Source organism: Ascidiella aspersa, chromosome 1 (assembly GCF_963924565.1).
Source record: "Ascidiella aspersa chromosome 1, kaAscAspe10.2, whole genome shotgun sequence".
In the NCBI taxonomy this organism is placed as follows: Eukaryota; Metazoa; Chordata; class Ascidiacea; order Phlebobranchia; family Ascidiidae; genus Ascidiella; species Ascidiella aspersa.
Window position 1 is genome coordinate 15103286 of NC_139447.1, and position 16428 is coordinate 15119713.

Genomic DNA, 16428 nt, shown 5'->3' on the forward strand with positions numbered 1-16428 from the left:
CTATATATATATATAAGTATAGAAAATATGTGTGTCTATAACCAAAATGTTAATAACCTAAGTTTGAAGTGTTGCAATAAAAATGTTCCAGACATACGAACACACATCTGCCGAAAAATATTTCGCATTTTTCAGAATACAAAAGCACGTTGGACAGCGAAAGGTCACAGCACAGCGCAGCGCACAATGAATGGCTTTCCGGTGACGTCAAAATTACAACGCACCAAACAGGGAGTTTCCCCTGCTGCCGCACAGATCGCCTGAAAAGCTCAATCCACAGCAATGCAATGGTGTGTCAAGCACACAACAATTTCGAGCAACTCAGCGAACGCTGACATCAAAGTCCTCGGTTGCTAATTCAGGCACCAAAGAGAAAACTTTCTCGAGGAATCAGGAATCTGACTAAAACAATTGCGCAAATGCGTTATGTGATCGAACAATTTTCGCGTCCACGTGTCCACACACATTTCACAAACAAATAACCAGCTTTTAATATGCAAGCTGTTCCAAAATCTAGCGTGGGAATATTTGTAGAAGCCATTTTGTCATATTGTGTTTACACAGAGAATTTTTGTTTTTTAATCGATGTGTCGTAACGGAAAATTTTCAGTAAAAATCTATGGCCTAAATTCTTTGTAACCATATGTAATGTTTACGTCACTCCTTGCAGCCAATGTGCAAACGATAAGCGGAAAGTTTTCGGTAAAATTCCGTTACGTAGATTTCTTGCAACGAATGCCTTGTTACACCAATTTTTATGCGTCAGAGCTGAATGTGATGTTACGTATATCCGTTTAATGTGAGCGCTTTGTTTTGAAATTCGCCTTATTGTCAACAATCCATTATTTTAGAATCGAACGCCAGTTACGTCACAATGTAGATCGAAGCGCTTTTGTTCAAGCCATATTTGGACAAAAATATTATTTCCGTCTATAAGAGTCGAGAGAAAAAGGTTTAGACCACGCCTTGTTATCACGTGATATTTTGTTAAGTATTATAAGAATTAATGACGTAAATCTTTCTTTATCGCAGAAATTTTCTTAACTGATTCTCGTCTATAAATAGCGTGTTCAATCAATATGAATCGAAAAGAGAGGGAGAGAGATAGAGGCTTATATAGCTTCTACTCAGACAGCAAACTTGAGTGCTTTTGTGACTGAACCAGTATCACCCAGTACTGCCTAGTGCAGAGGAGGCTTTTACAGCTTTTACTAAGACAGCAAAATTGACTGTTCATGTATCTGAACTAAAGGAAAGAATTGGACCTGAATGGCCTCACGAAGACAGGCCATCTCAAATCTTGTAGGAGTGTGGTCGATTCATCTTGGCAATTATATAAATGAAGACTCATTAATCGGACCACACCACCACAGTTGTATCTTTGAGGAATAGACTGACTATTTTTTTATTTTGCCAGTGTACTGTTGATATGTCTTTAAGCAATGTCCAACATAATCCCAGAATGGCTAAATCACAGTTATAGACGAATATGTGTTCTTATTATAGTTTAACTAGTAAATACGAGCAAGTTCTATAAAAATAAACCAAGTGGAGAAGTTTAACATTAAAATAACATACTCCAATACTGAGCAATCAAATATATTCCAACTGCTGCAAGTTTGGCCTAAAATAATTTTATAGCAAAATTATTTTTCACATGACGTGTTTGTTACAATAAAGTTAAAAAAATATATATTTTTGTGACTTTGAAAAGGTATCCTCAGTCCATGTACTTAATTTAGAGTCAAACCGGTGACTACAACTTAGCATAAATAATAGTAATGTGCTATTGTTTTTTTTTACCCCGACATTGTTTTTTTTTGTACCTTTATCAGGGTAAAAAAAAACAATGGATTTTGTCAAATATTTTATTTATTTCAAACTAAAATCAAAAATCCCTTACATAGTTAGAAAGGTAGTCCCATCAGCACAATTAGAAAGAAAAACTAAACTTCTGTCACTAAAAATAAAAGTTTAGCACCAAAGTTAGCTAAAATTGTTTTTTTTACCCCACTTGACTATAATATAATTTGCAAAATTATTAACTGAATTCAGTGACATTTGGTAACTACTGATTTCAAATGTAACTACCTTTTTTAAATGTAACTACAAATGCTAATTGCTTTCTTCACTCGCACAAACAGCACACCACCAATAATATTTGCTAGTTAAATATTACACACAGCAAACTGAGGTGCAAAAATTTTTTGTTTGAACGATGTTTTCAAAGAATTTGGTATTAATTTTCAGTTTATGGTATCAATTTCAATGTGTCTTAATTTGTAACACTGGAACAAGTATATAGAAGACTATTTAGAGCAGCAGTACAGCATAAATTTATTTTGCGCACTGAACACTGGCATACTAAAGAAAAATTACTGTATGGAAAGTATTCTTTAGGATAAGGATATGTTTGCGTAAAGAACATTTCCTAAATGAACAACGGCTGTTACCATTTACCAAGCAGAGCAAATTTTTTTATTTAAATTAAATTGGTATACAACCAAATATTACTCCAACTTACTTTATGTAAGAAAAGCTGGAATTACCACCAAGGGGCAGACAAAATTTGCACTTCAAAAAATTGTTCGCAAGCTGCATAGCACTACTGCGCCCCACCGCTAAATTTGGGATCTTAAACAGTAGTATAGAAATAGATACATTTGTATTTATTCCAATAGTAATGTAAGGCAGTGGTTCGCAACCTTTTTTGCGACGCCCTCAAAAAAGAATTTTGATTTGCGGCGCACTTATCAAATTTGGAATTCTACAATTTTTACTAAAATTTATACACTAAAGCCAATTCATTTAAGGGTTTGGTTTACCAAAAGTTTCTTTTTCTGTAATAGGCTCTGTAGTGTACAGTGTACAACGCAAAATACCTATATCATTTACATTAAACATTAAGAAGCTAACAATTAACACCGCCATACAGTTAAGTTTAATGAGTTCGGCACCTTGAGGTTAACAACAAACTAAGTGATATTAATTTAATTTATACGCCAACTCCTCACACAAATCTTAACGTAGAAAGTAACGCAAAAAACGGTCAACAAATACCGCATACGGCAACAGGTTACGGTGCGGGTTTGAGTTTGGGCTGGTAGAGCATTATTATTATTAATAAAATAATGATGTGCGTTGCGTTATGCGGCATTTGTAGACCGTTTTTTGCGTTACTTTCTACGTACCAAATGGAAAGAGCCCCGAAATCAACGACATAGCTCAATCGCGTACATTTTAAGAGTAACACGCCTTCCAAAAAAGTACAGTAGGATCCTAAGAAAGTGTCACGCAACTTGTGATAACCTTGCCTGTCCTACCAAGTCAATTTTGTAAACAGAAAACGGTTTAAATTAGGACTAGGGGTCATTAAACAACAAATTACGCCAAAAGCGTACATTTTTATAACAGGCTTAAATGGGAAAGATGATGTTTTTCTTATTGTGAATCAGACCGTAACGGCTGTCGAAAGTAGAATGCATTGCTTAAACGCAAAAGAAAAAAGGCAAAAGTGAGAGTTTGTCCTCATGGTTATAATCTCTTTGGTTTGACGAAGAGGCCAAGAGCGCTAAGAAATCAACGAGGCGTGGTAAATTCAGTGAAGCGTAACACGGCAGAAGCATTTTTGACGAATCTCAGTCGTGTCCAGGCATGTATTGTATAGGTATTGGTTCTATAGAACCGGTGCGAACCGGCTGAATCCCACCACTGCCTATAGTGCACATTGTCTGGTGCTCGGAGTTTAGGCTATGTCAACATTAGTAGGCCTACGACTTTGTAAACTGTGCCGTAGACGGGCCAACCTCTAGCAACATTAGCTAGGAATAGCTGTTTAAGTTAGAATATTTCTATTGCATCTGAGCTTCAATAGATCACTGGGCTTGTAAATCAGGGTTACTTCTACACAATCCTGGTACCGGTAGTCTGAGTATTGTACTAGTTTAGCTCGGATTTAAAGGTATAAACAATAAAATAAGTAAAACCATGTAGGTTTCTATGTTGGTAATTCAAGTCGATGGTACTTCAAATCGATCGACCTTTATCGTCAACGAGGCAGAAAAAAAGAAAAAGGCCCGTACCGTAGCCTAAGGAGTAGCTATAAAGAGTCGATAATATACTAATGTACAGGTACTTGTGTGGCATTGGAAAAAGCAAACAATAGATTTAACCTCAAGATTATGTTCTGATTCCAGTGCATAAACTTAAAATTGAAGTTGTTTATCAACTTAATTCGCTGAAGGGTTGAAGAAACCGAGTGTTGACAATGTATCAGTGCTAGAGTTTGTTTTGACAGCGTGCCGTTTTGAATGATAGAGGAAACTGAGGCACAAGGACATATGGCGTTCCTTATAACAGTCAGCCTTGCATGACAGCTATTTGGTAAGGTGTTTTCGTCTAACTAAGAAAAGACTAAAAAACTGAAATATTCATATGACGTATCGGAGAAAAAAATTAGGGCAGTGCAAATAGAAAAACGTTTTTAGTTACATGTTCCCCGTGTATAGTGGTTATTGCTCTACTACCATATAATTTACATTGATTTTAATGGTATTGTGTTCGCTTGGTGTTAATTTTGCTTTTATGCTGTCCTTTGCTTTACTAAGTAACTGAAAAATAAGATTCATTATTTTACGATTTTCGTGTTTTAAGCTATGGAATTTATAGTTTTTTGGTATTTGGATTTCTTTTATTTCCATTTGTTGCTTTATATGATCGATTAGGGCAGCGTTTAGTCATGTAACAATCTCTTACAGTTCATGGAGATACATTGTGCACAGTTCACACCGTTTAGCCATTTGCGGAAATCCCTAATGTTATTGGGATATGGCCATTGCATTATGGGTAACACTTTTTGAAACAAGTAAACACAATTTGATTTTTCTGCGTTTTGCGCAAACTTTTTTAATATCCGATAGTACGATTACCATAGGGCGTGGTAGAACAACTTTTTATGTAATTAAACAATCATTTGTTTTGGTATAGCTATAGTATTAAATAACCCACGTTATAGTCAATGCAAAATAATCTAGCCCAGTTTTTCCCAACCTGGGGCTCGCGACCCTCGAGGGGTTTGCCAGAGGTAATCTGGCACGTCGTCGTGCACTATTTTTTTTATCGAAAAATTGACAAAAAAACAAAGAAACAACGAGCAGTAAAAGGAGGAAGAACAACCGCCAGTCTTATAATGGTGTTAATGACATTTGCTTCCGTAAACCAGTCGATTATTGACTTCACCATTACTCTCATTTTCAAACAATGGCCGAGGCATAGCTCCAGTCTAATGGTCTTATACAAAAACAAAACACATACATAAAAATACTGCTAAAAGTCTAAAATACCCCCAAGCAAAACGTTTTCATGGCAGTCTCAAACAAAATCTTTAAAAGTTGTTGTGGTTTTACGTAGTGGAACCTTAATAGCTCTTGAAAGAGTATTCTGCGCCAAAGTTTGCCGACCACTGCCTTAATCGACATTTAGCAATTTAGTCTTAAACTTGAAAAAGTGATTTGTTACGATATAAGGACACAATACATTTTTTTCTTTGGGGAAAAAAGTCGTAATGACGCAAAACAACATTAAACCATAAATTTAGTTCTTTGTGCATGATTTTGGTGTAAAATCGAAAAAAAAACATTTGGAAACAATCTGTCCATAAATTTGAACAGTTTTTCAAATTGTATGTGTATGTAATCTGGTTTAAGGATAAACACCAAAATTGGGAGGCGCACATGTTTCAGAATACTGGAAAGGGGGTCGCTAGAACAAAAAGGTTGGGAACCACTGATCCATCCAAACGATTTGTCAGAAGTTGGTAAAGCATGAAAGAGCGTTGTCTACTAGTAGATGGAATTTTCAGTAATTGTCAATTAAACACGAGCCTAATTTTCATTATGGTGATTGTTTTGTTTTTATTTCTGTTGTTGTTTTTCCCAACTAATTCGTTCATTGAACAAGTTCGCTTGCCAATAGTATATAATATTGAAGATTCGATGGTGAATTTTTCAATTTCTGGATATATTTACAGATATATACATACAATTATACATATATTTTTATCTATAGCTAACATTTTTGTTAAGTTTTCTTTAAATTAACAGCCTCTACAGTCGTTAACGTTGAAAACTACCTAGCGAAATGTAAGGAGCTACTGAAGTATAGGAAAACGGCAATGGATAAACATGTACAGCATGGCAATCTTCCAAGCGGCCTGCACGTTTTCGAAGAAGATGAGCTCAGCGGCGACGATTATGTGGGAAACGGGGGATTCGGATTGGTCGTGAAAAGAAAATGGAAACGTGAAATGAGAACGTTGTATGTAGCCGAAAAGAAGCTCGTTACGTATAGCAATACCGGGTGGGTGAATGTGTTTGTTATATTTTACAAAAGGTTATCTATTGATCCCAATGACGCCAAAGCTCCGCACACCGTAGCGTAAACGATGCCTAAACTTAAGGACGTCGGACAAATGGTACGCGTGTCGTAAAATTTTGTTTGCACGGCATTAAAAACGTTTATGCTGTTTTAGATTTAAAGCAGTGGTCGGCAAACTTTTTTTGTCGCGGCCACACTACGACAAACAAGGAGGACATAAAAACTTTTAGGATGACGTCACAAAGTTACGTCAGAAAACAATTCACTTTAAAAACACCTATTGGTCTCGAGCTAACTGGGGAGAAAATATGCAGCTAAAACCTATATCGGCAATATCGCCCTAATACGTTGAACGAGAAATAATCTAGTTGTCTAAATCTGCTCTGCCCACACCTAGAAGGTCATCGACTTTCAAGACTATTTTTTGCTAACTTGAACTAAATGTAAAGCACTGGGTTAGGCTGCATCAAAACTTTTCAAACTGCGGGTCGTGAGCGACCCTGAATTGTGTAGTGTAACCAGTTTTAGGGTCGTGAAGGACGTACATAAAGTTTACACAAAATTTTACATCTAAACATATTGTATTTTGTTACATTCGAAATTCAACTCAAAAGTAATGCAAAACACAAAATTCTACTTAAGTTCTAACTCGTACAAAAGCAAACAACAAGTTTTTTTATTACCATCGAAGGTTAGTACAAATGACCTTCAGTGATGGCAGACTAAGAGTTTGGGAAGACGTGGTACCCATCTAGGTAGCAGTAAATTATGATTTAATGCAAAGTAATCAGAAGGAACGTTCAGTTGTTGCCCGAAGACCACATTGCAATGAAATAGCTCAGATTTGCATACGGAAATATCTTTATTTGATATATTTATAGCTAAATCTTTTTTTGATACAAATTATTTCGACAAAGGAAGTCGTACAGCAGACTAATTTTACTATGTTGATCGCTACAGTGAAAAGTGCGATTTGGAACAGGAAGCGCGAATTCTTCATACGATACAACACAAACACGTTGTAAAGCTCTTCGGGGTTCGTTTTACCTCTGGAAACCAATTCTGTTTAGTCATGGAATATATGAAACATGGTTCATGCAATGGTTTTTTCAAAGGAAAACATACTCACGAAATCATTCCCATAAAGTACCGAATCAGTCTTCAGGTATGTTAACAAAATCATTTGTTTTTCTTGTGAATGTAACGCTGAATATATGTTGCTTCACCATTTATAGGTTTCTGAAACAATGCAATATTTGCACAACCAAAAGCCCAAAATGCTACATTTGGATTTGAAGGCAGCTAACGTGCTTCTAGATGATAAGTTAAATGTAAAGGTATAATAATTGTCCGATATATTGTAGTTTTTCGAATGACGATACCCAATATTTGTAAAAAATAAAAAACATTTCTGTCAGTTAACTTTTGAGAAAAAAACTTTCTGTCGGTGATGTTATAGTTTAGTAATATAGTCGAAATTGATTGAATTAAAAGGTAAGCTAATTTTTTTCAGGTAGCTTGGCCAAAATTATCGTTACGAGGTTTAGTTACCTTAAGTTACTTTATATTTTCAAAGAAATAAGCATTTCAACGCAGACATTGCGGTATTCGATCCCAGAAAATGCCAGAGATGTTTGTGTCAGTTGTATCAAACGAATACCGATTTTACCATTTGTCATGATATCGGCTATGAACTGATATTCTCGAACACCCCTAAATATAAAATTGTTAATCAAAGCGATTTTAGTTACGTTTCTTCATACATTTGTATTTTCTATTTTGTGATTAAATTGCCGTTTAGATTTGCGACTTCGGGCTTGCTCAACTTCATACCGTCAGCCGATTAACGCAGAAATCAACAGGTAATGCATGTGTAAGCTGACTTATATGGGCTGATCGAACTGTTCTAGGGCCAGACGCGTAATGTTGTGTTTGTTTAGATGAGGGATCGTGCCGTTTTCACACCAGCTGTGTTTATTGAAAATCAAACCGCCATCGGCATTTACTTTCAATTTCTATATAAAGTATAATTTTTTCTGAATACAGTACGACACGACACGTGTATGTACAATATCTGAATGTTTTCACGTGTATCATATATATATTTTGGTTGGTTTGGCTGTTCGTATAGCAAGGAATAGGCTAGAAGAATGAAACGGGTGACAGGGGCAGCATCACAAGATTCCAAATAAAAAAAAAAGGCGATTTCTTTCCAGACAGTGTTTTTACTCCCAGTTATCGGCACAGCTAAATGTTCCTGGCTTTTCGCTGTCTGCCTTAATATCCGGCGTTGGTGCAACAAAGGTATTTTGTTAAGCAACGCATTACCCAAAAATGGTCTAACTGTGTCGTGTGCGTTTTTAAGGCCTAATTTTTATGTAATGATAGTTACTGCAAAATTATTCTCTATATAAGCATATTTTCAGACGACTTGGTTAGCGGGTAACTGATGAACTTTAACCTCAGCTTGGATATTAGCTGACTTGGCACACAGCTGCGGTGCTGATGTTAGGATTATCGTGGCATAACAACACACTGCAAAAATAACTTCCCTTTATATTGCAAAACGTGTGCTTGTAATTTAGTCCCGTACATTTAGAACACTGCACTTGGTTGTTTCTGATTGTTTTTTTTCCTATTTATGACGGCATTATCATTACCATCACTTTTTTATGATGTCATACCCGCCACTATTTTATGACGTCATTAATCATTAACGTCAGACGGAAAATAGCGGAATTCCCTAAGTTGAAAATTCGGGACCCCTGGATACGCCCCTAATTGCTTGTTTGATTTGTTTCGATTAAGTATTACATATCTGAAAAGTAACTTGGGTCGCATGTAAATGCTGGTTTCGGTTTATCTAAACTGGGGTCGAGCAATAAAAAGATTGGACGTTAACAATGAAACTGTGTGGATTTTTTATTTTCTGTTTTTGTTTTCATCCTGATTTGTTGATATCTTGGGCAATTCAAATTACAGTTTTGCCAACTTAGATGAACTATTAGAGTTATCTCTTCCAAATTATTGTTTCATACATATTTTATATACGACAACAGGCTAGACCTTTTCTTTGCCTGAATATTTAATGTTTTTCGCATAGTGGCCGTTGTATCACTGACATGTAATCGAAAAATACCGAATTGCTTTTTTGTCTGTGCGGAAGTCGCAGGTTAGTAGCCTACGATAGGGCGCCGTACAAAACGGGATAAGAACCACTGGTCTAGTGCATACTATAATCTGAAATACCAAACGATAGTAATAACGATTTATTATCCGTATTACTAGAAGGTACCGAGAGTTTGGGATGTCCGATGCTTGGTATTTTTTCCGCTACCGGTAACCGATACTTTGGGCAAAAAGTACCGCGATCCACAACCAAAACCACGTGACGCCTTTTTATGGCTAAATATGAAAAAATGTTTAAATTAAAGAGTACTATATGGTAATGATTTTTAGGGTATTGGGCCGAAATGTGCACTTGCGTTGGGCAGCCCACTATTTATGGGAACCAATTGTCACGAACACAAATATTGTGCGCGTTATTTAGAGAAATGCTTCGACGTTTTTTCCGGTCTGAATACCCAGAAGTGTTACCCTGCAGTTAGATTTCTGAAGCACTCAAAAACACATGTTTTCACAGCCACGTTTAATGTAGAATGACCAGTTTTAACCGGTAAACATCACGCCACTTTTGGGGCATTATGACGTAACACAAAGGCAAATTGTAAACAACATAACAAAGTTTAACGCACAAGGAAAAGTTACATGGTTAGATTCTAATTTGTGACACCAATACCATCCTATTATTGAGTACTGCTAACTGCTATACTATCACTTGATTTACGGTATCGGCGCCGATATTATCAGGCATCCTTACTGGAGAATTAGAATGTGAATCGTTAGTACTATAAAAAACATTTATCTATCTTTGTACCTGGCAGGCAAACATGGAAATGCAGGCGGTACAATCACGCACATCGCGCCAGAGCATTTAGCAAATCCTAATTCCAAGCCTACATCTAAATCGGACGTTTACAGGTGTTTAACTTTGATAATGTTTACTCATTTTGATTAAAAATCATATTAGGATGCTTATATTTTTGACAGTTATGGTATTTTCCAATGGGAATTGATGGCCGGCAAGGAACCTTTTTCAAGTGAGTTTAACGACGGTTTTCTCAGCTGTTTAATTAGTAGAGTTTTTGTTTTGCAAATCACTTATTGTTCACGATCGTTGTGTAACTACAACGAAGTTGTGTTAACTGTGAATGTAACAAACTAATTAAATTTCTTACTAGTGAGAAAAATATCATTAATAAATAATAATTAATAGGAGTTGTTTGTTGTAGACGCACTTAACCCGAAAGTCTTGCAAGAAAACATTATCAATGGAAGTCGTCCGGACAAAAATGATATTCCGATTGTGATTCCAAAAAATTTTTTAACGGTAATGGAGAAAGCGTGGAACAGCGAACCAACAGAACGACCGGAGTTTGCAGGTTGCGCCATTTACACTATATACTAGCGCATTGTGCTTTATTTAGGCCATTCACTTTTAATTGAAACAATATTTTCGTTGGCAACAACCCAGTAATTTTTTACGCATATGAAATCATACATTCATTTTTCTGTATTAAACCATCGTCAACTCGTGTCGAGAGCAACAGTTTTCGGCTGCACCAATATTAGCAATAGATGCACCTTTTCTAGTCAGTTACCTTGTCGGAGTTTTATATGTTATTTAAGTGCAGGGTTCCGATACATTTTGAAAGCGAATACATTTCAATGTTATATCAGGTTTTGCACAATTTTTTTTAAATATATTTAAATATGTTTTATTGACATCTGATATTTGGTTTTGCCAACGGGTTTTTATTTAACCTAGTGCGTTGGCAGATATTTGTGCTGAACTGACACCGATGCCGTATTCAGAAAGCTCTGTTGAACAGGTGGTGGATTCACTTTTGGCCAAGGTAATGGCTAGGCGACCAGAATGCATAGCCCCAAATAGGCTACGCTATATATAACCATAATTTGCGTTGTTTGGTATATTAACAGTGCTCTATCTCTCCATCAACGTCATCAAGAAGCGAAAATGGCGAAACCTACAACCGACGTCAGATTGAAGAGCGCTTACTGTAAGAATATTTTTTCAGGAAATATGTTTTTCTAGAATACGCAATATTTCCGTGAGTCCAATTGCTCTCAAGAGAAGTCATTAGGATAACCTAGCCCGGTCCTAGCGTTGGTGTGGCCATCCAATCATGTGTTGATTTAACCACAATAGCCACACAATATACACATGCCGGAAACGAGCGAGTTTTGTCAAGAATTTTACAAATGTTAAATTTTACGTGAAGGCCTGAAACTAAATTAATCTTAGTTTTTGCCAAAAATGCGGACTTGATCTTGAATTGTGTGATTTGAAGATTTGAAGAGGCGGCGGGCCGAATGAATTACATCGCTAGAAGCATCCCCCCTTCTACCACGTGCATACACTTTTAACAAAATCGCCACATCAGTATAGTCTTGCAAAACATGCAATTTTGTTGCAGAATATAGTGATGCCAATACTATTTTTTTGATCGACAGCCTAAGTAATTTACTGTATACTTTATAATAGGACTTCGTAATGTTATTAATACCAAAATAACTCTGAAGCAAAACGTTTTTCTACAGATAAAGCACAGCTAGTGGCTTTTCTGTCTAATGAATTAAAAGGTGATACGTCCCGAAATCTTTAAACATTGGTACTGACTGCCAACTAATTTGTTTTTCGTTTAGTTAATTTTTGTTCACATACAAGCTATAAAATTATAGGACTACAAACTTTTGACCGTTGTTTATTCATATAAAAGTATCACTTTTTCACAATTGCAATTATAAAATCAAATCAAAAATAAATTAATCTTGCCACTTGCTGGTAACCACTACTTTCCAATGTCGTAGATATTTTACAGTTATCAACATGGTTGTATTCAATTAAAAAGTTTGTCCATTGCAACAACTGCCCTCTCTTTTGGTTTCAGTCGCCCAAGATTTTTCTCGCAAACAGATGGTCAGACTAGGCCGAAAGATCTTTATCACCGAGCTCTTCAAGTTCCTGATGTGGGCAACATTGTGCCCACGCAAAATCCCACCATAAGTGGCTGTGAAGGAGACAGAGACTCTGGAAACGCGAGCTTCGACACTCTGCAACAGCAACAAGAATTCAAACATGGAATACTTATATCTGACGTTACAGTGGACACACAGGGCGACACCAGTGATGTGCACCCGCTTGTGGAAAGTACAGGTAGGTAGCCTGCAATAACGAGTTGTTTCATTACGAATAAGCCTTTTATGCAGTTTCGCATAAGACGCCATGGGCACAAATTTACAGGAGGCCATGGTACCCAAACTATATTTTTTGCTAAATTTAACTCCCTTATGTGTTTTATAGTATGTTTTGCGCATTTCAGTCTTATAATTGCATACCGGTTCGTTGAGAACAGGACGCTTTTAAGAATACTAAAAAATCCGTCCCTAATGCCGTTGTTTTTACGATAATAAAATTGGTGTCGCATACTTGCATTTTAATGTGCTTTTCTGAAACATATTTGCTTTAATATAAAGGTAATAAAATCAGTAATTAGTAGGCCTGTTCTGAGTTACATAGTCCACTTCGGGCTCTATGGCGCAAACTGATTTTTATAACATATCAACCATGCTGTGCGCTGCGTTTTGTGGGCGCAAATATGCGGTTAGCTGTAGCCTATAATTGAACTATGCTGTTCGCAGGAACAATTGATTCGTCTGCTACTACAGTTAGGAGTTCGTCACACAAAAGGTGCTGTGGACTTATACTTTTGGCGATACTGGTTGTAGCGGGTGTGTCGCTTGGACTATATTTCTTTTTGAGACAAGGTGCAATATATTACGTGTGTAAATGTTTTCGTTCATGTAACCACCACTGAAGGTCTCATTTTAACCAATCCCTTTAGGTCTCATTGTTCGCCACAAGTTTTTAAACTATTCTACTATTTGCCTTTAAAGCAGTTTCAATCACTTATTTTTGAAAATTGAAGTTTTCCCTTTATGCCTAAGAGTTTTGCCAACATTTGATTGCCGGCAATCATCAACATATATCGTGCGATCATGCCTCGACAAACAGTAGTTTGTTACCGCGTGGTACCAAATGTCGGATCACCTGTGACAGAGGCTACGGAATTCGAAATGGGAGTACGTTACTGAGCTGTGTTGCATCTTCCACTTGGTCAACACCACTCCATCCCTGTGCAAAACGTATGTTGTAGGAATGCCGCTCCCTTTGGAAGTAAAACTGTAGCAATTTAATAACATTTCTCTGTACCATTGTTAATATTACTGACCGAAAGAATTTAAAATTGTGATAATAGAGTGATGTACCGTACTTATAACTAATAAATGCGTAGTAATTAACAGCAAAGTATTTAAAAGTTTACATTGGTTACATCATATCAAAAATCACATGTAAAGCAGAATAATTAGTCGGTAACTTATTTTAATAAGGCTTAGAAAATTAAGATTTAGGGTAACTGGTTCGTGACAAAAAGTTGTGGATATGCTATTTATTCTTTACCGGTTTCAAACTTCACTTAAACAAACAACTTCCGGTAAAGTTAATATTAGTCTTCGATTTAGTGGGAATCTGCAGCAAGCTGAACGCTCCTGCAAACAAGGGATCGATGAAATGTACTAATCTTTTTTACGAGATGTCGGTGTGCTCGTTTTCTTGTCCCGTGGATTATCGACTTCGGACTGGACCCGCTGGATGTATTAGCAATTTATCGACTTGTCAGCGAGTTGGAGAAAATCTTAACCAAACAGCCTGGTCTAATCCGGTGCCTTATTGCGAGCAAGGTAAACAAATATTTCCGCTGTAAGTGAGATATGATTAAAAAAAATAATTGCGTTGTTGCCCGGTCATGTTTTTTTTGAGCTACCAGCAGTCGATTTTTTCTACAGAAGTGACCTGTAAGGGTATGCCCAGCTCAATTGGCACTTACACTTGTGACGATCGCATTCCCAGAGGAATAGATTACGCTGGCCAAACACATAAAAACGGCACATCCTGCATGTTGAGTTGTCCGCCTGAAAATGCAGTATTTGGCTCGACTGAGATTGTTTGCCTCAACACTGGCGAATGGAATGACACTTCACAGACCTGTAAACCTGGTAATGATGATTTATTGATTATAGTAAACGAAAAATAAACTCCTTAAAGTAACAAAATGTAATGGAGCCAAAAGTAAGTGTTACCGAGTAGGGACGACGAAACCTCAGATTTTTTAGTATCTCATCTATCTTAAATGGATAATGCCCTTAAATGAGTTTCTTGCTAGAGAAGTAGGATATAATTGGTGATATGCATAGCGTATGCAACATTGTGTTGTGCATTGCTACGAAACACGACTGGCAATCCAATCCCAACTTTTTTATCCTACGTCAATCCAACAAATCAAACAGAAAAAACAGTCAAACGAAATGTTATCAACATAGCAGTAAGACAACAGTAATTTACTTAATTGAGAAACACGTGTGGTCCCATCATTTTAGCTGTATACGTTTCAGTGTAACTAAAAAAAGCTTAACAACCCTAAATTATAGAACTACTTTTGACAGCTTGTCCGCATCTCGCTTCTCCATTTCACAGCAATTATTCGTGCACGCACCAACGATTTGTCCTCTCCGTGTGTACTTTCGAATGTGAAGCTCACTACATCTTGTTGGTAAGCTGTGGTTAAACACAAAAAATCGCATTGTTATGAACTTAGAACCGATACAGTATGTCAAAACGCGAAAAACTATAGTATGTTTCTGATATTTTTCATTAGTTTATCATAATTACGCGGACATTTGTAATGACTGTGTTTTATATGCATTTATCTGCCTTATTTTTCGATCATAGTAAAATATATTTTTCTAAAGGGCAAACTACGAACTTCGTGCAAATCGAACCTCAGGTGGACATTTCGACCGCCCCGTTGTATTTGTCCTGCTTGCAGGTGTGGTTACCGGTGCCAGTACAACTGCACGTGGGCTGGCCTTAAACAGGAACTAAATCAATCTATGCCCCTCCCTCTGGTAAGTCCCGCACATTTCCCACAAGCGCGCTCCATTATGAAGCGAAAAGTAATACGTACATGTGGGAGTGACTAAATACGCCCACGCCATACCAACTGAGACAATAACGGTTAAAAAACGTTTAAAATGTGTTTTTCTTTTTTTGTTAACGCCTTACTTGCCGCGCAGTGAGTGGCATGGATTCGATTGCTTGGCCATGATACAACCTTTAGTATTTTATATGTTTTGAACGATTGGGGTTGATTTTTACCGGCAAATTCAACGTAGAGTGACTGTAAACCATCCTGGCGTCAGTCCGCCTACGCTTCTCTAAATTAATATTGACTTATTTATTTGCAGTCTATCTTTTATCAAGGACGTGAAGTCAGGTGCATCCAACCACATCCACCAGAGAAAGGGTTGTTGCGCCCTACCGACACCTCGTGGACATGTAGATGTGTAGATTATAAATCGAACCGAGGACGCCAATGCTACTCGTTCGTGAATCAGCAGGACGCATGTGAAAGGAGCTTGTCCGCTTTGATTTTGCTCGAGGCATACTTCGACTTATACCAGCTACCTTGTGATGCCGAGTCAATGTCCCCTGCATGTTAAATAGAATGTTGCATATTTAACGTATATCAAGACTAGCAGTGGTTGCCACCAGTGTCATGGACGATTTGAAAGAGGCTTAGAATAAGTCGTAATTGGGGGCATCACATTCCTAAACTGAAAGTTTGGCTAATCAGAAGAAGACAATGGCAATATTTTTTGAAATCATTTTAAAATACCAATAAAGTGACCCATTGCATAACCAATTTCGCAAATCTAACTGATATTATATTAAAGAAACGTTTTTGTTAACTGTTATTTTGGGCTGGCAATATGAGTAGCCTAATAACTGTACAGAATTGTTGTTTGTCTATTTAAAATACACGATTGTATTGCGCAACTGTTATAACTAAC

General features: G+C 36.9%; 1 protein-coding gene across 2 annotated transcripts; it reads left to right on the forward strand.

The window, feature by feature from the left end:
- The first annotated feature begins 4282 nt into the window (after positions 1–4282).
- On the forward strand, positions 4283–16414 carry LOC146167987 (uncharacterized). 2 transcript variants are annotated; one of them, XM_083390910.1, is made up of 18 exons: positions 4283–4383; positions 6102–6357; positions 7336–7540; positions 7611–7712; positions 8177–8237; positions 10320–10416; positions 10486–10535; positions 10728–10877; positions 11275–11351; positions 11437–11516; positions 12408–12673; positions 13159–13284; positions 13465–13662; positions 14041–14259; positions 14365–14574; positions 15022–15128; positions 15328–15483; positions 15823–16414. In XM_083390910.1, the coding sequence occupies exons 2-18, from the start codon at positions 6173–6175 to the stop codon at positions 16075–16077; spliced, it is 2544 nt and encodes an 847-aa protein (XP_083247036.1). In that variant the 5' UTR covers positions 4283–4383; positions 6102–6172; the 3' UTR covers positions 16078–16414. The 2 variants fall into 2 exon arrangements, 1 of the variants encoding a protein (XP_083247036.1); XR_014500454.1 differs by lacking the exons at positions 4283–4383; positions 14365–14574; positions 15022–15128; positions 15328–15483; positions 15823–16414 and having other exon boundaries at positions 6077–6357; positions 13159–13207; positions 14041–14182.
- Positions 16415–16428: the final 14 nt, after the last annotated feature.